The sequence below is a fragment of the Diabrotica undecimpunctata genome, chromosome 4, assembly GCF_040954645.1.
Source record: "Diabrotica undecimpunctata isolate CICGRU chromosome 4, icDiaUnde3, whole genome shotgun sequence".
NCBI lineage: Eukaryota > Metazoa > Arthropoda > Insecta > Coleoptera > Chrysomelidae > Diabrotica > Diabrotica undecimpunctata.
This window is the reverse complement of record NC_092806.1, coordinates 92,878,986-92,903,257: the sequence shown is the minus strand read 5'-3', so window position 1 is coordinate 92,903,257 and position 24,272 is coordinate 92,878,986. Positions and strand designations below refer to the sequence as shown.

At 30.8% G+C, this 24,272-nt stretch overlaps 4 protein-coding genes across 4 annotated transcripts in view; 3 read left to right on the top strand and 1 right to left on the bottom strand.

Annotated features, from left to right (window-relative positions):
• PolE1 (DNA polymerase epsilon catalytic subunit 1) overlaps positions 1-279 on the top strand; it is a 323,060-nt gene extending 322,781 nt beyond the window's left edge. The window contains exon 28 of the mRNA XM_072529917.1: positions 78-279. Within this exon, the coding sequence (XP_072386018.1) occupies positions 78-245 (168 nt within the window). The 3' untranslated portion in view covers positions 246-279. The remainder of the gene's footprint in view (positions 1-77) is intronic.
• ATPsynCF6 (ATP synthase, coupling factor 6) lies at positions 275-24,121 on the bottom strand. The gene is made up of 3 exons (XM_072529919.1): positions 23,962-24,121; positions 23,694-23,854; positions 275-511 (listed from the first exon to the last, which is right to left on the bottom strand). The coding sequence occupies exons 2-3, from the start codon at positions 23,852-23,854 to the stop codon at positions 346-348; spliced, it is 327 nt and encodes a 108-aa protein (XP_072386020.1). The 5' UTR covers positions 23,962-24,121; the 3' UTR covers positions 275-345.
• LOC140438020 (uncharacterized) lies at positions 4,159-6,671 on the top strand. Its single transcript, XM_072527739.1, has 5 exons — positions 4,159-4,268; positions 4,441-4,517; positions 4,573-4,638; positions 5,324-5,395; positions 6,123-6,671. Exons 1-5 carry the CDS (start codon positions 4,159-4,161, stop codon positions 6,242-6,244), a joined length of 447 nt encoding a protein of 148 aa, XP_072383840.1. The 3' UTR covers positions 6,245-6,671.
• Positions 17,015-18,672, top strand: LOC140439779 (uncharacterized). Its single transcript, XM_072529918.1, has 3 exons — positions 17,015-17,329; positions 17,534-17,635; positions 17,758-18,672. The coding sequence occupies exons 1-3, from the start codon at positions 17,101-17,103 to the stop codon at positions 18,000-18,002; spliced, it is 576 nt and encodes a 191-aa protein (XP_072386019.1). The 5' UTR covers positions 17,015-17,100; the 3' UTR covers positions 18,003-18,672.
• Positions 24,122-24,272: the final 151 nt, after the last annotated feature.

Genomic DNA, 24,272 nt, shown 5'->3' with positions numbered 1-24,272 from the left:
TCATGCATACATATAACAACTAACACAACAAATATTTGCATCTGATTTACATAAATTCATCATTCTTTTATTTTCAGATTAAATTGGATAATATTAACAGACATTGCACATGCTCAGCAGATTTCAAGTGCCTTATTTCAAAGACTGAATTAATAAAATTATTAGAAACGTTCTATTCCTTGGGACATACTTTTAATATGGTAGTTGTATCCGAAACTGTAAAAAATATACTAAGTTTAATGTAATATTTTTATTGTTTTAATAAAAGAACAGAAATTATCTATTATTTATTTCGTAAACATAAATGTTACTACTATTTCACAATAACAAAATATAAGATATAATTTACTTTTCTAAGTTAATGGGGTCAATGACAGGATCTTGAAATTTGAAAGATGGGAATTTGGTCATATCTACTCCTTGACCACCTCCATATTGTTTTGCGACTTTATCAAGTTCGGTTTTTAGTTCTTTTTCTAATTCGGGCGTAGGTTCTACAAGGCTTTTGCCACTGAAAAAAAAAAATATGTTAATAAAACTTTCATTGGATTATAAGATCCGAACACACTGTCAATTGTGGTTTTAGGTAAATATCTAACATTCGTATAATAGCAGCTAGCACTAAATGATTTGGAGACAAATCCAAATTCCTTTTTGAAAAAAATCATGGTTTCAACAATGCAAACGCAATTTAAAGAAATAGCATAAAATCAATAAAATATAATGTCATATGTATAGAATTTTAGGTAATGAGGTAACTATCAAAGATAATTGGGCACATTCCCATTCTTTTTCCTAAAAAACTTTTTTAAACTAACGGCTCACCTTTTAAACGGGATTTATTACTTGAAAATGAGTGAAAAGCGCGCGTGATAAAATTTAACGAAATACTGAATGCAAAAAATGTATTTTATTAAAAAAAAAATTATCGATTTCCTGATTTGTAATGTACAAAATAAAATAATAAAAATAATTACAAAAGATTCAAAAAGATTTAGAATTTACGAAAAAATATAATACAAGTTGTCGCCGAAAATAGTGCGTTCCTTAAAGGTATAGGTAGAAGGCACCATGTAGAGTAAAAAGTCCTATAACATTTTTTTCTAAATTCAACCGTTTAACCAAACAACGAAAATACGTTTTGGTATGCAAGAAGAAATTTGTCTACTACGTGCAGAACGAAAATCTAAACGTAGGCAGTCAAAAATTTAGTAAACAGATAGTTTGAAACAATCGTGTTTAGTGTCACCGCGAAAATGTTTTCGATTCGTGAGTATCACGATATGTTGATAATTTAAGAAGTTCAGTGTAACAGTAATTTAGCTGTCCAAATTTATGTGCATCGGTATCCCGAAAGGCGAATTTCTAATGCTCGAACTTTTGTGAATGTTTCTCAAAGTTTATTACAAACATGTCCGTTGTACAAAAAAAAAAGCGGAAGAAGAACAAGAAGTATCCGTCGATTAAATGTAGAAGACGAAATTTTAGATGCTGTTCTACATCCATACCACTATCAGAGATTACGTGATTTTCACCAAGGTGGTCTTTCTCGAAGATTAACATTTTGTAGGTGGTTTCAGGATAAACCTGAATTTCCATCTAAAGCAGGGGTTTCCAAACTTTTTTGTACGCCCCCCTTTTGTTAAAATGAAAGTTTCTCGCGCCCCCACTCCTTAACAATAAATGGGCCTATGAACAAAACAAAAACAAATAAGTATTACATAGAAAACAAAAAATTTATTTATACTGCCACCAGATACAATACTTAACATCAGTTTTTATAAAATAAAAAAAATATTAACAAAAGAAATATAGATTAGGTTGGTTAGTGAGATGGATGTGCTTGCATTTTCTTTACTAGTATGCCTATTCGTGGCTGAGTTTTAGTAAGTGCACAACGCAAGTAACTAGCAGCATTAAGTTTATTCCAATACTTTGTTTTAATTGCCACAAGTGTTGAAATTTTTTTTTCGCACACATAGGTGCTTGAAAAAGACAAATATAAACGAAGAGCTTCCCGTAATACACTTTGAAATATTTCAACCAAAATGAAGGTTTGTCCATTATATCAAAGTTGTATTTGACAGAGGAACCGTGTTTTATTTGCAAAGCATCTTGAAGTGATTCAGGCAGGGAGTCTATGTTGACATGAAATGGGTCAATTGACAATCTGAAAATACTATCGTCACAAGTGTTTGAGAAGTATTTCTGGATCTATTTGGATTTTCAAACTTGATCCTTCATAAATGCCCTTTGAGCGTGTTTCTTCTGAGATTGGCTCTACTTTAGGGAAACTCGAATAATTGCAGGGGTTTGCTGATATTTTACGCACCCAAAGTTGCAATTTCTCAATATACATCTTGATCGCATCACGATGAGTAACTATATTTGAGTCTCCACCCTGCAGTTTTAGGTTAGGGCTGTTCAACGAGTCAAAGATGTCTTACAAATAAGTCAATATTACTTGGGAACAATGTTTTTTAAAGGCCACGCGTAGTTTATTTTGCTTCTGCTGTTCCAAGAACGTGATTACTTCATGTCGAAGGTGAAATAATCTTGCCAACATGTTTCCTTTTGAGAGCCATCCTACTTCTGTATGAAATAGCCGTGTTTTGTGATCACTCCCTAAATCTTCACAAAGAGTGTTGAAGAGTCGAGTATTCAACGCACTGTTTTTTATGTAATTCACTACTTTAATATACAACTTTAAGACAGCATTCAGTTCATTTGAAAGAGTTTTTGCTGCCAAGGTTTGTCGATGTATAACACAATGTATCTTAGTCACATCAGCATTTTTCTCTCCTACTAATTGTACAAATCCTGAGCAAGAACCAAGCATTGAAGGCGCGCCATCCGTACATACACCGATTTATTTTTGGCAAGAGAGTTCATGTTTGTCAAAAAAGTCTGACACTGCTTTCATAACATCAATAGCTTTTGTCGTGGTCTTCAACTGTAGAAAACAGTAGCTCGTCTTTCATTTTTTCGTTTTAAATATACCGAACATAAACAATTAACTGAAAACATTGACGTTTCACAGTATTGTCAGATTGTCAAATGCGACGCTTCACAGTATTGTCAGAAAGAGGTATTTGAGATAAATTTTGCTTACTCTGCGTTCCAAGAATAATATCAATGCCTTTAACAAACACGGTTTAACAAGCGTCTCTCCAAAATATGGCTCTTTTCAGATGACTGAGCCGTAGAACCAGTACTATCCAACGTCATGCGTTTTAAATTTTCAGATTTTGCAGAAAAAAATTCCTTTGGTTTGTCTTTAAAAGAGTTATGATTGGATGACAAATGTCTTTCAAGACGATTAGGTCTCATTGCATCATTGCTTAATACTTCATAGCAAATTGCACTGAGAATGTTCGACATTATCTTTACGCATACAAATAAACCCATATTTGATATAATCATCATTATACTTGCGCTTCTTTACTGAGCTCATTTTGACTACAATAACTTCTCTCACTCAAATCAACGAAATCAATGAAAGTCAACTACGACAATTAAAATTTCACAACACGTACACTATTGCGTTTGCTGATAATGCAAAAATACGTGCAGGCTAGGCCGAGGTATCACAAACACTGCATCACAATTGTTTAGCTGCGGGACAGTATATTGCTTTAAAAAGAATCAGTAGGTTCACTCCCGCATTTTCACGGTTCCAATTTTGAATCCACTCGTAGGTCCGTGCGCAATAGATTTGGCGAAAAATGCTGCTGTTGCAAGATTTAAAATATTCCATTAGTTTCAAAGAATATTCCAAATTTATAATAAAATATTTATTATAGTAGTTTTTCAAAAAGAGGAAAATAAATTTCATAAATGGTAAAATTCTTCACATAGCCACTATACACACTTCTAAAGTTTGAAAAATCATATTGCCTAATTGACTTAATCTATTCTCAAATAATTAATCATAAGTATCTATCCATTGATTGATTACATTTGGCAACATTGATTTTACCCAAACACGTGTTTGTGTTTATGCTGTGAAACTACAGTTATTTCAGTAATTTATATATAAATTTCATTTATTTGTTGTTATATAGTTGGTTTTATAAGTTTATTTCGTTTTTAATACATATTACTGTGATATTTCTCCAGTTTTCTAAGTGGTTTTATTATTTTAAACGACGGATTATGATGAATTCAGCCAAAACAAAAGTTTATTATTGCTGTGTATGTAGAAAAAATTCCAGGGACCATAACAACTTGAACTTGAGTTTCTTCAGGTTTCCCAAGGATGAAAATCGGTAAGAACTAAATTGTCTATTTAGTATAATTGACCTCATCGGTGTCGTATTTTTAGGTTTGCAGAATGGAAGAAAATTGTTCAATGTGAAAAACTTGCCATGTACAGTGCTCAATATTGTTATGATCACTTTAGAATATGCAGTTTACATTTTGAGGAACCGGCCTTTGCAGGAATGCTAAAAAGCAGGTTGAAAAAAAAAACGCAAAACCATCTAATCATCTTGTGAGATTAAACATTCCAGTTCAAGGTATGTTCTTTCTTTCAGGTGAATAATGAGAAAACTCATTTTTGTAATTTTGTAGGCACACCTGTGGAGAAGTTACAAACATTTGCGAGTACTCCGGAATCATTGACATATAGAATTGAAGGTATGCATATATTTTTAAAACTAATTGTTGGATATTTGTGGAAAATTGTAAATTTTGGTCATGAATTTGGTAGATAACTGTCTAAATCTAAACTCTAGAAATAATTCATCTATTTTGGCTAATAGAGCATTTGTCTGGGTAGATTTCATACAGCCTCTTCCTAAGCTTAATGCTTGAAATTGGTGTCTAACGTTTTAATTGTTTATGTGCTGGTTTTATGAAGATACTTCAAAAATCTAGCTGGGTCTTACTAAGCTGTAATGGCTTAAAGAAGAGTAGATGGGTCTGCTCTACACCAAGTTCTGCAAAAGGATCCCATGATATTTATGCATTTAATAGATTTTCCAATTATATTTTCAATATGCTTATCTGATAGGTTGTTAAATTTTTTTTTTAACTAAATAATCTTACTTTTATTAACCGAAATTTGAAGATTGTGGAGATAACACCCTTCATGAATATCTGACAAATATGGGTTAATTTGAGTGGAGTTCAAAATGAGGCTTAGGCTTTATATAGTTGAACTAGGCACTAGCATAAGAGAGTAGGGTCACATTATCTGGTATCAAATTATGTGAATGAGAAGAATTCAACTGAAAAAATCATTTATGATCAATTCAATGCTACTGATCAATATGATTTTAATATATTTTACTTAATATGATACATATGTTATTCTTTCTAGGGACATCAGCTGTAGAGGAATTGCAGGCAGTAGCAAGTACCTTTGCGGAATCTATGATGTATAGTATTGAAGGTATGCATATATTTTTAAGATTAATTGTTGGATATATATGTTAAATTATAAATTTTGGTCATGCATTTGGTAGATACCTAACTGTCTGTATCTAAACTCTAGAAATCATTCATCTGTTTTGACTTCTATAGCATTTGTCTGCGTAGATTTCATACAGCCTCTTCCTACGCTTAATGCTTGAAATTGGACTGGGTCTAACTTTTTAATAATTTATATGCTGATTTTTTGAAGCTACTTCAAAAATCTAGATGAGTTTTACTAGGCTGTAATGTGCTTGAAGAAGAGTAGATGGGTCTGCTCTACACCAAGTTCTGCAAAAGGATCTCATGATATTTATATCTTTAATAGTTTTTCCAATTATATTTTTAATATGCTTATCTGGTACGTTTTTAAATTGTTTTTTTTTTATTAAACAGACTCACTTTTAATAACTGAAATTTGAAGATTCTGAAGGTTGCACCCTTCATGAATATCTGACAATATGGATTAATGAGAGTGGAGTCTAAAATGGGATCTAGGCTGTTATAATATAGAAGGACTAGGTCACTAGCATAAGAATGTAGGGTATTTTAAATTTTATGAATGACAATAATTAAACTGAAAAAAATATTTTTATGATCAATTCAATGCTGCTGACCAATATATAAATATATATATATATATATATATATATATATATATATATATATATATATATATATATATATATGTATGTTATTCTTTCTAGGGACATCAGCTGAGGAATTACAGGCAATAGCAAGTACCTCTGGGGAATCTATGCCATATAGTATTGAAGGGATGCATATATTATTAAAATTAATTGTGACTCTGACAACAATTTTTATATGAAAGATGTATCTCATTTATTGAAGTGAACATGAAATAACTTTTTCAAATAATATTTTGAAATTTGACAATGGTCTTACTGAGAAAAACATTCGGAGGCATTTTATATCCAATATAAACAACAAAAACCTCGTTTGTCCCAGAAGCTTATAGATGCATACATTTTTTCATTTTCAAAAACTTTCAATAACAGTGTTAAAACTGTTAAGTTTATAAAAAAAAACAAGCCAAATTTTCAATTTAATGAATTCATATTTCAATAAAACCAAATCTTTCAATAGGCCTTTTATGGGGATATCCAAAATTAGTTTTTACGTACATTAAGAAGAGAAAGATAAGTCAATGGATTCCCTAAAACATTAGTTTCTTGATGTTGAATTATTTATTTATAATTTTCAGATGCCGAAAATGTCGGAGTGTTTTCTCCCCAACGACCTCAAATATATCTTCAGATATATTTCAAGAGGAAGGTCACAAATCAAAAGGTAAGGCAAATATATAATGACATTCATTTCTTCATATTTGTGATGAATCTGATAATCAATTAGTGCCTCCAACTTCTAATTAGAATATTTGATAGTAGAAACCCTGGTAAATCACTTGTTACCTCGTTTTAATGAAAACTTACTTATTTCTTAACTACTTACTTACTTATTAACAGCATTCAAATCAAGACTATTTTTTAGGCATCCAAACACCAACAAAATTGTCATTTGGAACTCCCAGGAAAGCCCGTTTGAGAAAAACAATAAAACACCTTCGAAAGAAATTAAATAGCCCTCAAGCTCGAGACACAACACAAAATCATAATCTAACAATGGAGAGTATTTCTCGATTTCTCCAAGAACATGTTACACCCAACTTAGCTAAGTTCTTAAAGGTGCAGTTATCCTTGTCAAAGAAATCGCCAAAAGGATCAAGGTATTCCAATGATTTCAAGCAGTTTGCCTTAACGGTACACTTCTTGGGGCCTAAAGTCTTACAAGTTTCTCTCAAAAATATTTCGATTGCCTTCAAAGAGTACATTACAAAGGATTACTGCCAAATGGAATATAAGGCCTGGTTTAAACCAATTTTTATTTGACGCTCTTAAAATAAAAGCTGAAATGCTACCCAACACTTTCAGAGATTGCATTTTATGCCTGGATGAAATGTCTCTAAAATCTCAATTATTTTATAATATAGCTCAGGATGAGATTGTTGGATTTCATGAAACTCCGTTGAAAAAGTCATTTAAACCTGCTCAAAATGTTTTGGTGTTGATGGCTAGAGGCATTAATCAAAACTGGAAACAGCCAATTGCTTATTTTTTTGTTAATTCAAGTTGTCCAGTTTATGACTTAAAAACTATTCTTTTTGCAACTATTAGAAAATTGAAAGATGTTGGGATGAATGTTCTCTCGGTTGTATCAGACCATGGCAGTAATTTTTCCAGCTTAATTAAAGAGCTTAATATATTAGTGGATAAACCCTATTTTATTTGTGACTCTGACAAAATTTTTTATATAATAGATGTACCTCATTTATTGAAATCAACTAGAAATAACTTTTTCAAATATAATTTTAAATTTGACAGTGGTCTTAATGATAAAAAATATTTGGAGACATTTTATGTCCAAGACAAACAACAAAAATTTCGTTTGGCCCCAAGGATTACAGATTGTCACATTTTTCCATTGAATTTTCAAAAAATGAAAGTAAAATATGCAGCCCAAGTTTTTAGTGCAACATTGGCAGCAGCAATGAATGCCTAAATTTCGTTCCAAAAACAGTAGCAGCCATAAAAACTGCAGAATTTATAGAAAAAATGGACAAACTTTTTGACTTAATGAACTCTTTTAAATTCAGTAAAGCCAAATGTTTTAATAGGCCTTTTATTGGGACCTCTGTATAAATAAAATTTCTGAAGGAAATGTCAGAATTTTTCAATACTTTGACAGTTCTTAAAGGCAACAGAGATGTAACGAAAAGAATAAAATTTACATTTGGCTGGAGGTTAACCATATCATCTTTGCTAGGGTTATGGGATGTATTGAAGGCCAGGCAAATTAACCAAATTTTTACAAGGCGATTGAACCAGGATTGTCTTGAGAATTGATTTGGTAAAATCAGACAGCAAAGTGGAAATTGCCGGAATCCAACACCAATTCAGTGTCAAAGAGCGTTCAAAAAAATGTTTGCGGTTAGTTACATATTTTAATAATTCTGAAGGTACAAATTGTCTTGATGAATTTGATACAATTTTGGCCAATATAACACCAGAAGTAATTGAAAAATGTCAAATACTCATACCTGAGCCAAATATTTTCAAATCTCTGAAAATAGAATCTAGAGACTATACCAATCTAAACATAAGCGAAAAAAATGTTCCAGAAGTATAAACACATAATTGTAAAATTTTGAAAAATGACTTTATAGTGTTGGAGGGCTCAAAACTGCATTTTCTATATATTTTTAAATCATCATAACTGTACTTACGGAATCATCGGGCATGGCGAAATTCGTAAGTACAATTACGACGATTTACAAATATGTTGAAAATGCAGTTTTGATCCCTCCAACACAATAAAGTAATTTTTCAAAATTTTAGTTATGTCATTATCCTTCCGGAACAGCGACATATGCTATCACTTTGACATCGTTGTCTGAAAGTGGAATCTGATTTTGTCTTTCAAAATTAAGATTCGACTGCTACTGTTCCTGTCAGTGAGTAGGTATCTTAGCTGGGTGTATCATATGTTCTACTATTTTTTATTCTGTAAGAATTTGAGTATTACCTTATTTGCAGAATCTATATAACAGGCATCCTAAAATCCAGCTTTAGTTTGATTTTTCATGCTTTAGTCTTAAAAACAAATGTTAAATTTTAAACTTAAAAGACTTAAGCTATGTAAAAAACATAATTTTCTTGAACCTTTTAAAACAGAATATTAAATAGCTGAGAAGTTTTATATCGCATGTTAGGATTCGATCAATTAATTTTGTACTCAGCCTGAGGCCTTCTTTAAGTCAATAAATCAAAATTTGTCTTAAAGGAAATATATTTTTATATATCATAGTGCCCTATCATATCTTGTATGTCGCTATATGTTCATTAATATTGAAGATACTGCGTAGTGCTCTTTTAGTAGTCGCCTTGTTTATTTTTTCTATCTGAATATATTCGTTATATCCTCCCCTTTCATTTCCCATGTCGCATGTTAGGATTCAATCAGTTGTTTATTTTGTACTGAACCTGAGGCCTTTTTTAACTCAAAAAATCAAAATTTGTCTTATGGTAAATCTATTTTTATTCATAGTACCCTATCATATCTGGTTATTGTTCTGAAGCTATTTTCTTGTGGCATTTTAAATTAATTACTATTTAAATGGGAATAAGCCACAATTAAAGGTTAAAATACGTTTATTGACGTTTCAATTTCCACTTCGGAAATCGTTCTCAAAATACAAACATTAGTAAATTAAACAAATTTTGTTTTTTGTTACTTAGTGAAAAATTCTTCTAATAATTTAATTTTATCTGACTCATCTATATTGACAATTCAGACATACATTATACATTTTAAAGTAGACAACTTTAAAATGATATTGCCAATATTGTTGAGTTGCGTTCCTGGGACGACTTTACTTATAAGATAGTTCATTCGATTGCATGAAATCAACTTTAACTTGAGAATATCCGTCAGAAAAGATCAAAACATGTAATTCGTCTTTAAAAAGACAAATACATGCCATGATGACAGTAAAATTCTCCTGTTAGTGATTCCATAGTAAATTATGAGGGAAAAACCAGGAAAAAACCTCATAATACTATCCCGACATGGTAAGTATTTGATCGTGCATTTAGTTTACCTTCAATAACCACCAAATTCCGATGTTATATGTTTGTTATTTAAAAAACATAAATGATATATTCTATATATGTTACCGACTTACCAATACTGGTATTTTCCTTTTAATAAATTCCTCTTTCAATATGGGTAACCAGATCCTACTACATTCTGCCGAGGAATTCGCGACACAATTGGTCTCATTTAGCATAATTAGAGCCGCTTCTTTGATTTTTCTCTTTTTACCATCCGTTTCTTTTAGGACTATATTTGAATCATTCCATTGAACATGGGAAATTAAAATTTAAAAACATTAAACACGCATGGGATAATGAACATAGGGTTCAATGGAATGATTCAAATATAGTCCTAAAAGAAACGGATGGTAAAAAGAGAAAAATCAAAGAAGCGGATCTAATTATGCTAAATGAGACCAATTGTGTAGCGAATTCCTCGGCAGAATGTAGTAGGATCTGGTTACCCATATTGAAAGAGGAAGTTATTAAAAGGAAAATACCAGTATTGGCAAGTCAGTAACATATAGAGAATACATCATTTATGTTTTTTAAATAACAAACATATAAAATCGGAATTTGGTGGTTATTGAAGGTAAACTAAATGCACGATCAAATACTTACCATGTCGGGATAGTATTATGAGGTTTTTTCCTGGTTTTTCCCTCATAATTTACTATGGAATTACTAACAGGAGAATTTTACTGTCATCATGGCATGTATTTGTCTTTTTAAAGACGAATTACATGTTATGATCTTTTCTGACGGATATTCTCAAGTTAAAGTTGATTTCATGTAATCGAATGAACTATCTTATAAGTAAAGTCATCCCAGGAACGCAACTAAACAATATTGTCAATATCATTTTAAAGTCGTCTACTTTAAAATGTATAATGTATGTCTGAATTGTCAATATAGATGAGTCAGATAAAATTAAATTATTAGAAGAATTTTTCACTAAGTAACAAAAAACAAAATTTGTTTAATTTACTAATGTTTGTATTTTGAGAACGATTTCCGAAGTGGAAATTGAAACGTCAATAAACGTATTTTAACCTTTAATTGTGGCTTATTCCCATTTAAATAGTAATTAATCATATCTCGTATGTCGTTATATGTTCATTAATATTGAAGATACTGCGTAGTGCCCTTTTAGTAGTCGCCTTGTTTATTTTTTTCTATCTGAATATATTCGTTATATCCTCCCCTTTCATTTGCCATGTCGCATGTTAGGATTCAATCAGTTGTTTATTTTGTACTGAACCTGAGGCCTTCTTTAAGTCAAAAAATCAAAATTTGTCTTATGGTAAATCTATTTTTATTCATAGTACCCTATCATATCTCGTATGTCGTTATACGTTCATTAATATTGAAGATACTGCGTAGTGCCCTTTTAGTAGTCGCCTTGTTTATTTTTTCTATCTGAATATATTCGTTATATCCTCCCCTTTCATTTGCCATGTCGCATGTTAAGATTCAATCAGTTGTTTATTTTGTACTGAACCTGAGGCCTTCTTTAAGTCAAAAAATCAAAATTTGTCTTATGGTAAATCTATTTTTATTCATAGTATCCTATCATATCTCGTATGTCGCTATATGTTCATTAATATTGAAGATACTGTGTAGTGCCCATTCATTTAACGTATCACACGCTCCAATGCCGAAATGTGTATTTTTTCTGTCTCAACAGCGTTTTTACAGCTTTTACTTAATTATATTTAATTTTGGTAGTTCAGATTTCTTTCCTAGGTGGCGTAGTTACCTTACTGAACAAACAGTGTGACTTGTCATCCTAGCCTTTTGTATAGATAGATTCTCCCAATTTTAAATGTACGTAAAAATATGAGTTTGACTAACTACGTTATGAACGTAGTGATCCTACAGTGGGATCTTTAGGCTATATGACTTTTTTTCATTTCATTATTTTGTTATTTTTAATTTGTATTCATAGTTCGCTACTTGTGTTTTTATAATCCTATTTTTATTATAACTGGTATTGTAAAATTCAAATCCTCAAAATATAATTTATAATTCGAATGTATTATTATTTTTTCATCTATAGAAATTAGTTTCCTTATTAGCTCTTCGTTTTATGAGATTCCTCACCAGTAACAGTGAATACAGCGTGATTTTCTAATGAATACAAAAAATTTAATATTCGATTAATCAAAACTGATCGATTCAACATAATACATTTTGAAGGACAAACAGTAATAATTATTTTGGAAACTATTGATAATTGTCGAAAACGCTAAATTTAGGAAAGTATTCATTATTCCGAAAATCTAATTAAATTTTAGATCGCCACAAGTCACACTTTTCCTATTTATTTTCGAGCAGTGTATTAAAAATTATATTGAGCAGTGTATCAAAAACTGGAATTTATCTGCGCGTGGAACTCATGCGCGTGAAAAAAATGGAACATCAAGAACAAAGGACTGGCGGCAGAGTGAACCTACTGATTCTTTTTAAGCAATATACTTTGGCTGCGGTTAGCTGGCCTGCGTCTGGAGGGAGGGGAAGGAGGGAGGCAGTGCTTGGAAACGGTCGGTTGTCAAATGCCGCTATTGCCACATTCCATTCTTTCAAGTATTCGATTTCAAATTTATGTGTTATATATGAGATGTTATAGTGGTTTGTTTTAATTTTCTAAACATCATGGTTAATTTAGAATTTTAGAAAGACATTTAGTTTTCGACTCGCGTCCCCCTGACATGTACTCACGCTCCCCAGTTTGAGAACCCCTGATCTAAAGTGTTATGTGCAGATGAAGCATGTTTCACGAGAAATGGTGTGTATAATTTCCAATTTATGGGTTGGAATAATTAATAATCGTTTGATAGGGCCATATGAATTACCCAGAACACAAAATGAAGAAGCCTACTAAATTTTTTTTGCAAAATGTTTTGCCCGTACTTCTTGAAGACGTGCCTTTGAAAATAAGTCGTGAAATGTGTTTTCTTCACGACGGAGCTCCAACACATTTTACCAGAGCTGTTAAAAATCTTCTTAACACCACTTATCGTCGTCGTTGGATTGGTAGGATGGACCCATTATGTGGCCACCACAAAGTCCCGAATAATGCAATGTACTGGATTTTTATTTTTGGGGACATCTGAAATCGTTAGTTTATGATAACCGAGATGAAATCGAAACAGAAGCTGGATTATGAGAACAAATTTTTGATGCTGCAGAAACTAACCGACATAATTTAGTTAACTATGGCATTACTAACAATTGGATTCGTCGTATCAATACATTTGTTCGCGCAGGTGGAGGTCACTTTGAACATTTATATTATTATCAAGTAAGTACAAGTATCTAATTTAATTTTAATTCACAAGCAAAAAAAATTACTGATAGTCCTAGCATAGTATAAAAACATAAATTATAATTATTAAACGTTGTCTGTTGTATTTAATTTCCACTGTAAACTATGTAAAGGTGTTAAAGCCCATTCTGCGCCCTTAAAGTTTAATAAATACACAATACTAATTCAGTTAAAAGATAAAGAGTTTTTTATTGAAAATAGTTGCCATTTTAACAAATCATTTAAAATTATGCCATATTTCAAAACATTTTAGAAAAACATTACAAATAATTTTTCTTAGTTTCATTAATTACTTTTTAGAAATTAAACCATAGCACTGTTAAAAGCTTTAATCCAAAACCTTAATTAATTCACAAAATGCCACATTATTAAAACAAGAAATAATTATTTTGCAGGTGTTAGGTACATTTTCATTTGAGGCTTCGCAAGTTTCTGACTGATCGCAAATTGGACTTCAACCTTCGATACAAGATGCTTAAGTGTTACGTGTGGCCTGTTCTCTTGTACGTAATGGAAGAATGGACGTTAAAGGCCAGTTCCATTAACAAACTTGTGAAATGTGGTGCCTGCGTCGAATGCTTAGAATATCATGGACGGACAGAGTCAGAAATGAGGAAGTACTCAGAAGAGCGGGCTTACAGGATAGGGAACTTTTTAGTTACGTAAAAAGTAAGAAGACTGCATACTTGGGACATATATTACGAGGAGAAAGATATACTTTTCAGCAACTGATACTCGAAGGGAAGATAGAGGGTAGGAGAGGTCTGGGACGTAAAAAATGTCATGGCTGCGCAATATTCGACAATGGACAGGAATCCACAGCTATGAAATGCTGCTATAAATAGAATTATTTAATCCTGACTATTTAACATCTCACCTGACAAGACGATGTACGGTGGACGCCTACGCAGAAATGCACGGCACCTTAAGAAGAAGAAGAAGGTACATTTCCTAAGATGTCAACAACGTTGAAATAATAGTAAAGAAACAAAGGTTGGATTATGTTAAATACCCTAAGTCACTAGTTCTTTTAAAAATTCACGTATATGGAAAACACTGTAATAGGACTTTTTTGTTCTAAATTGTGTATTATATGCATACCTTAAAGGAACGCACTATTTTCAGATATCCTGGAAATATTAATGTTATTTGACAGTTCCTTGTCATTTATCCCCCACATCAACAATTTGTCAAATAAAGTTTACTGAAATCTAGGTTTTATCACAAGAAACTCTCGATATATTTCAGTACCCACATATAGAATTTTATATCTTACTTTCGTCCGTAGTTGAAAGAAATTGAACAAAGACAATGAGTTTGATCATTTGTTCAATGAGTTTGATCCTCACTTACAGTTCACTGCTTAACTTGAGAATCACATCACAAATAGTATTCCCTTCTTAGACATGCGTGTCATTAGAATGGGAGATAACACCTTAACTACAAGGTGGTATAGGAAACCAATGGCCTCTAATAGGTTTCTCAACTACCATTCTTGTCATCCTTTCAAATATAAATTAAACCTAATTAAAGCTTTAAGCTGTAGGCTAAATAGACTAATATATCCGGTTAATCTAAGGGAATCCCTTCAATTACTTAGAAATATTCTGATTGAGAATTCCTATCCATCCTCCCTCATTAATAAATACCTTTATTTACAAAGCTATGGTTCCTCTTTAAATGACATACCCAATGGTGACCAACTTAGAATAATATCAAATAATTCCATTAATAACACTGTTCTGCTTAACACTGTACTTGGGACTCCAACCATCCATTACTCATCTCTACCTTATTTTCCTCAAGCTACTGAAAAACTTATTAAACTGTACAAACAGAATAACGTACCTGTTAAAATTGCAGTTAAGAATGCTAAAATTGTCAGAAATTTGTTTTGTAAAACAAAAACACCCTTGACCCTTATGGAACAAGTAAATGTCATCTATCATATACCTTGTGCTGAGTGTGACTCGTGCTACAACGGTAAGACAGGGAGATCACTAAGAGGGCGTCTTACGACACACCGCAGTGATATCAACTTGTCTAAGCATACTTGTGCTCGTGCCCAGCATGCTATTAACACTAAACACAAAGTGGACTTGGCAATGAACGCAATCTCGTTAAAAGGCAGTTTTTGGAAATGTGTTAAATACTTAAACACCCTAACGCTCTTAATAAGAGAACGGATATTAGTAACTTGAGCCAAATTTATCATGCATTAATATTGCAGAATTAGGCTTAATATGTTGTTTACTTTAAAATTGTCCCCTAAGGTGTATGTTTTATCATATATTCATATTAAATAATTTCAAATAAAAATAAAATAAAATAATATTTTCTTACTTTATTTAACTTAGATTCATTCAACTTACATTTTATTGATTATTTTGTCAATGTTACATTTACATATGTGAAATAATTGTTTCTGATCAAATAGTTTAATAAAATTTTATAATTAAAATTGATTCATAGAATCTTTATTAGTCTCAGTTCCAAATGTTATGAACCTTGGACTGTTGGAAGTTGAATCAATCTTCACCTGTGGCTGGCTATCCAGCCACAACGTAGACTATTTTAATATATGATATTTTGGATGGACCTCACTTGTTTGTTCATTGTCTCTCTTAACCAATCACTGGGGGAAAATGGTGATCTTAACCACCTTTTTCTTTCATTTTTTGGTTTTTACAGACAGGTTTGTCACCCAAATTTATTATATTCTTTAAATTTACCGCTCTATTGCACTAGAGGTTGGTAATTCGCCTTGCTATTCTGTTATATTTTGACCTCAAGGCCACTGTCTTTTCTCGTTGTTTGGCGTGGGTTCTACTTGTTGCTTCCATTTAACCGGCAGCAGCTAAGAAGCTAAGAGTGGTAACCTCATTATATTTTTAAATATTACTATATTTCATTCTTAATCAATTTAATAATGTTGCCTAAAGTTAAAATTAAATTTAACTAATAATATACTGTTGGAAGTGCATCTTATGATCTTGTTAGTTCTCTGCAAATTAATGTTTTTTACTTAAGCTTTTTTACATAATTTTTATATACATGTACGATTAAGTACTGTGCTAAGTTTGAGTTAATTTGTAAACTGTATTTAGTTTCAATTAGTTGTGTATACAATAATCTTATAATGTCCATTGTCGTAAGCTTCTTTACATATTTAATATCATTGACTGCTACATGTCTTGTTGAGGTAACACACTTATAATAACTTTTGTATGGATGTTTGGTTTTTCATATTGTTCTTTTTAGATGAACTGATGATGCTTTCTGATTAGAAAGCGAAACGTCTTCAATAAATAGATATAGTAGCCACCTTCTTTGTCTTTTTTTCTCTCCACCTTTTGACTGAAAAACCCACCACTTTTCGAGTGATCCTTAATTTATATTGGATTGACGGTCATACTCCTCTCTCTCTCTCTCTCTCTCTCTCTCTCTCTCTATATATATATATATATATATTTTAATAAACTTATTGTGATGACTGCACGAAAGGGAGGATTTTATTGTGTTGTTCGTGGGTGCCAATCTAAATCTGGTGAGGAAATTAGTCTCTTTTCAATACCGGGTGATCGTAGCAGGTAAACAAATTAAATTTGAAATTCAAACGCGTTACAAATGTTATCATAACGTTTATATTTTAGTTAAATACACAATTTTTTTTAGAGCTGAATTATGGCTGAATATGAGCAGAAAACAGGGAAGATCTGCTTTCCAAGCATGCTGAATTACCTACATAATAATTATAAAATATGCGAGAAACATTTTGAACCGGTATACATGTCCAAAGGAAACAAAAGGAAGACCTTATTTGGACAAGCACATCCTACGATTTTCTCGCACAGCCAATATTCACAACACACAGACGAACCATTAAAGAAAGTCATAAGGCTGGAAGGTAGAGGTAGATACTTTTTATTTATTTACAATTATAGTGCCTCATTATAAAAGTCATATAAAAATCAGTATCTACTTATATAAGTTGTTTGTTGTTTTTCATAATATAAACAGGATCTGGAATTGTGAAATTTAATGATCTTTTATCAGCCTTATTAAGAACATATATCTTATAGTTACATACTGAGTAATATTTATATTGTGGTTTTAGGTATAACAGAAGTAGATAATGTGCAGCCAGTTGCCATTAAAAATCCAACAGATGATAAACATAGTATACCTGATACTTTGATGGAAGAGTTTCTGGTAACAGGTAATTTTATTTATTGCTGCTACAACTGTATTATGCGTTCAACTAATCATTAATAAGCATTAACATATCTACTTTGAATGTTTATATGTTATTTGGTCATTAAATATATTTTTATATTTCAGATGTTGATGTTAATAGGCAGGAAGTGTCTACCAGGTCCCATACTCCACAATGCTTCACCCCATATGCACAATCAGCTGCAACGCAAACCTCCTCAAAGTTATCTGGTGGTACACCATGGAAATGCAAAATGAGGTTAAAAATAAAAACTTTACGTGCGAATGTAAAAAAAGCATGTACCTCCTCCAAAAAAAAGGAAGATGATAAAACCTATTTAAATTTTATCAAATGTGTGACAAGTTATTAAACAAGCACAAATAGTGAAAGCTCAAGCAATTTTAAAAACTAAATCTACAAAAAGTAGAAGGTATTCTGATGAATATAAACAATTTGCATTAACACTATATTTTTTGGGCCCAAGAACCTATGCTTTTATGGAAAGAATATTGTATTTGCCCTCAAAACGAAGTCTTCAAAAAATTACTGAAAATTTGGTGTGTAAACCTGGTTTGAATAATGACCAAATATTTGATGTCCTAAAGTTAAAAGTGAACACAATGTTAGATCAGAACAAGCACTGTAGTATTTGTATTGATGAAATGTCTATTAAAAGCAATTTATTTTTTGATACAGGTCGTGATGAAATTGTTGGTCTATATGGTATAGGAAATAGGAAAAAGGAATCAATAGTTGCACAAAATGTACTTGTGATAATGGTTCGAGGCTTATATTCAAATTGGAAACAACAACTAACATATTTCTTTGTGAACACTACCTTTGAAGCAAATTACCTTCTTCCTATTATAAAAGAATGTATTTCTAAACTGTTTCAATCAGGCTTATATGTGAATTGTATTGTTACTGATATGGGATCGAATTTTCTAAAATTGAGTAAATTACTGGGGATTTCTCCAACTAACTCAGAATTTGATGTCAATGGACAAAAAATTGTTTATATATTTGATCCATGTCATTTAATTAAAGCCACTAAAAATAACTTAATTAATAATATTTTTTATTTTGATGACAAAAAACATCTTGATCATTTATAGAAACTTTTTATCATGAAGATAAAAAGCAGTTTTATAAGTGTGCACCAAAACTAACACACTCCCATATATATCCTACATATTTTGAAAAAATGCGAGTAAAGCTAGCATCTCAAATTTTAAGTAACACTGTTTCAAGTTCTATGTATAAATATATTTCTCTTGGTATTCTTCCATTAGATGCATTGGGAACAATAGAAATTATTGAAAAATTTAATAATTTGTTTGATATTTTAAATTCTACTGATAAGAAAAATCCTAACATATTTAAAAATGTATTTGAGGGAACTGATTTTCAGATCAATTATCTAAATTCCATGATAGATTTGGTACATAAACTGAAAATATTAGATAAAACAGGAAAAGATGTAACATGTCGTTCGCGATCAAAAAAGTGTTAGATTGTAACAATTAATGGTGTTAAAAAGCTTTGGGATAACTTATCGTCTCATGATTTTAAATACTTAAAAACAAGAAGACTTAACCAAGACTGTGTGGAAAATTATTTTGGTAGTATAAGAGAACAAGGTGGAAATTCCATCAATCCAATTCCCATACAATTTCAGAGGGCATTTAAAAAACTGTTTTGTCAAAATTTTATGCATTCTAACAAAATGAATTGCAAAGATGATTTAGATAAACGTTAATTGGATTTAAATGTAAAAAAAATTGTAGTCAACCAAGTGAGGATTTTGGAGTTCTCAGTCCCCCATAATTACAGTTATCAATATTGTATGCTTTAAAATGTGTCAATAACAATCTACTATCTAGTTCTTCAATTTCCTTTGAATATTTAATACATATATGACAAACATGAATATTGAGAACCTTTTTAATTAAATAACCACATACATACTGAAAAGCATTTTGGGTTGTTAGTTCTTCTGTTATGTAGTCACAATCTGGAAGCGTAAGAGCCTTCACTGGAGAGTAGGGTTGACTACAATTTTTTTTTTACATTTAAATCCATTAAACGTTTATCTAAATCATCTTTGCAATTAATTTTGTTAGAATGCATAAAATTTTGACAAAATAATTTTTTAAATACCCTCTGAAATTGTATGGGAGTGGATTGATGGAATTTCCACCTTTGTTCAATATATTTATAAGTTAGAAATAATGTTTTGTTCTTCATTTGAAAATATATTAACTAAAGGTAAAATATCACATTCATACCTTAGGGTAATGAAAGAAGTTCCTTTTAAACATCCATGTGATTGATTTCCATATATGTGCGTCATAAAATTATTTATAACATACATACATGGCTTTATCTGGATTTGACTTAAGCACAATTTTTATCGAATTCTGACATAGTCTTAACTTTAAACTGGATATCATTAAATACAGATGTCTGAGTTAATCCAGGTTTACAAACAATGTTTCCAGTCATATCTTCCAAACAACATTTAGTTGGTAAATAAAAAATCTTTTTCAAAAAGTTTTAAGTTTTGGGTCCAAAAAGTATAATGTGAAAGTGAATTGTTTGTATTTCTTTGAATATCTTCTGGCCTTTGGGACTTTTTTCTACAAAAACTATTCAACTATCTCCCTTGATGACATATCTATCTGAAAGACCATATTATTCAGTAGAAGAGTTTTTTAATTAATAACTAAGAAATTACAATCTCTTTATATACAGTTCCATGGTTCTTTACCCATGTGTCATCATAACCCAAAGTAGCTTTAACTTATTAGTTCCTACAGTTGATTATGCAATTTGTTATTGTCTTTTCTTCTCTTTGTAACCTTTGTCCATAAAATTGTAAAATTTTCAATGACAATAAAGCATATTTCCATTCTATTCCCATCCAGGTTATGTTTATCTGTGCCTATGATGGTCTTTTAGCATGGGGTGGAATAAGGAAGATTTACTTGCATTCTATAAACATTCAGAAGTGGTTAATTAGAATTATTTATGGAAAAAATTTAAGATATTACAGCGAACTGTTATACAATGAGAATAAATTTTTAACTGTACGTAAATTATTCTGTTACAAAGCCCTTATACACATACATGAAATAAAAAAGGAAAATATTAAACATTAGAAATCACACGCATCAAACTAGTTATACAAGGAATAATGCAATTTTACCTAAATGTAATAAATCCATACTCCAGAAATATGTTGGCTACATCGGGCCCAAATGATACAATTGTCTACCAGAGAATTTAAAACAAATTAAGAGTTATAAAAACATAGATATAAGTATGAAACTAAACAATGGATTGGAAACAAAACAACACAATTTTGTGAAGAACTAATTAATTGATAATAGTAATAAATAAAAAATATCTAAATAGACTTTGTTTACCAACTACATTTCTTGAATTTATTGACATATTTATGTCACATGCTATATTAAAATGAATGTATTTTTGTAAGTGCGCTTATGTAACTGTTTATATTTAAACATTTGTTAAATATTTGTTTGTTTGTATATATATTTTTTAAGTCTCACGCATAAGGGGTGCTACTTTTATGGTGGCTCTACTTCAGTGATTTTTCATGTTTATTTAGTATTCAGTATGCTTATTTCTTGTAAATCTATATTATAATGTAAGCTTCCTAAATAAAAATTATTATTAGTATTAATTACAATAAATTTCTATTATTATTGTGTTTTATTACAACTTTTTACTCTTCCCTACCACAAATGTGATATATCCAGGCGAATTGAATGTAGTACTGTACAACCAGAAGTTTCAGAGATCCCAGATGCACAGAAAGAGAAATCGAAGGGGTATACATGTATATTAATTACAATAAATTTCTATTATTATTCTGTTTTATTACAACTTTTTATCCTTTCCTACCATAAATTTAATATGTACTGGCGGATTGAATTTAGTACAGTACAACCAGAAGTTTCAGAAACCCCAGATGCACAGAAAGAAATCGAAGGGGTATAGCTGCAGAGTTTCTACGCGCAGCGAAAATATCGTGGTGTTGGAGGTGTTGTGAATAGATATTCACATTCAAAGAAATTCCTCAAAAGGAAACAAAAAAAAGTCAGCAACTTAAGACATAGTTAATAGAAATTTCAAAAGTATAATTCTGCATTGATAAGTAAAAAAGTCTTGAGTCAAAAATATAGATTTTGATTGATGAAGTTTTTGTTAACCTTAAAAAAACCATAAAAAGTAATAGAAATCGACTGCTTTTCATCTCTATTTTGAAATTAACTCTCTAATTCAATCGTTTTCTATCCGTTTACTAACATACTAAAATACTTTTAGTATGTTAATCTGTTTGTTAAAAAAAACAATCAATATTTTTAACTTAGGACCTTTTTATTAATTAATTATCAGTACAGAATTGATATATAAGTTATATTCTACTTTTATTTAATACTTAGTTTTAGTATGTACTTTTATTATGGTTAGCATATTTTATTTTTGTTAAATTTTGTAAAATGGGGACATCCCATAAATAAATAAATAAACATTGTAGATGCATGTAACAAATACGGCTTGAAACTAAATTGCAAGAAGACAAAAATAATGATCATTAGTAAGAAGAACACCAAGATAAACGCCCAAATTACAACATGCGATACATCGTTAGAAAGAGTGGAAACAATATGCTATTTGGGCTGCAATATTAAGGATACTTGGGATCAAAGCTACGAAATAAAAACTTGTATTGAAAAAGCCAGAAGTTCTTTCAACAGCCTTAGGAAGATTCTCTGCAGCTTATCTTTAAGTATCAATATATGCATACGAATTCTTAGATGTTACATCTTTAGTGTCCTCCTCTATGGAGTAGAAAGCTGGAGCCTTACAGAAGATGCCATAAAACTAATAGAGGCATTTGAAATGTGCTGCTACCGACATATGTTGAGGGTCTCATATATACACCACACAAGTAACATAACTATTCTCCAGAGGCTAAGAAAAGACAAAGAAATTATTAACACCATAAAAAACAGAAAAATAAGATGGGTCAATGTGGTCGCCAATATCTCTAGAAGATAGGCACATTTAGAAGAAGAACAATAGCATCATCTCTACAGTCAGAAACCGCACTGCTGAGCTCACAGTTTTAATTTTAGTTTTATTCTATTAAAATTGAAAATCCAAAAGATACTTTATAATTTTGAATTTTCAAATTATAAAAAAGAATTCTTTTGTGTATATGCTAAAAAGCAATTCTAGCATACTAACGGGATCAGGAATTGTTTATTGATAAAAAAACTGAATTTTTTGGGCTTTCTCCCCAGTGATTGTCTTTTAATTAATTTTATTAATATTTTATAAGAGAGTTTTAATTCTACTATTTGTAGATATGTACCCATTTGTATTAAAAATTTGTATCACAATATTATTTATAAAAAGATTCAGTCATTAAAAGCTAAAATAAAATTTTATTTAAAAAAAAATATGGCGCATGAGTAGGATTTGATCTCTAATTTTATAAAATGCAAAAATTTAAGGCTAAGCATTCTATGCATATGAGTCTGATGCACCTGTAGATGCACACAACAATGTGGCATCTACATAAGAAAATATCGAAGGTTGAATTTGTTGCTCAACTCTTCCATATTTTAGAAGCAGTAATACAACTACAGTACTTAGTAGTTCTTATAAAATAAGTTGATGACTAGTTGAGGCTTAATTAGGTAGTTGAAATTTTTGTGAGATTTGGTTAGATTGGTGTAAATCTTTTTTCCACAAAAATTTCACATTTTCAAAGTGTATATTATTTGACTACTTAATTGTCACTCTATTTTAGAAAGGATCAATCCTACCACAATTATTCAATGTATGGAACAAACATGTTTCACAAATTTGTTACATTTTTATATACCTATTTAATTACAATAAATTTGCTCGACCCTAATTATACTACATTTGAAGAAATATTAAAAAATGTTTTATTCACAATTGGGCAATGACTTTATATTACATTCAACTTTGTAGATACGCTAATTGGGATAATACAAACCTGTTACTTTTTTGTCTGTATTCTCTAATTTTATCAACAAATAATTGTTGAATGGGATCTGAAGCTTTTTGAAGACACGGAGCTAGAATTCCAATATTTCGACTGCAGACCTCGTTCTTTACGGAATTCCTTACAGTTCCCAAAACTTTCGTGAACAGCATCTGAAACAGGATTATGTAACTGTTTTAAAAAAGGTTGCACAGAGAAATCTAGAAAAACTTCGTTAAATTAAAGTATTTTTAAAATTATAAATATATTAGGAACGTACCTTTACTGTAATAATATATCGAGTAGATTTTATCAATAAAAAAATGATAAGGTCTCAGTATATTAAATAAAATTTATTGGAATGCTAATGCAGAACCCGAACTACTGCTGCGCAATGCGCATGCGACTGATAATAATTTTTGATTGACACAAAAGTGACAGATAAGGCATGATATACTCACAGATCACCTACCTATTATTAGTGGTCTGTGGATATACTCCATTCGCTTAGCTCGGGCATATTTTGACAGATTATTATTATCTATACTGTGGATTCATTGTCGAAAACCTACAACACAACAATTCCTACTT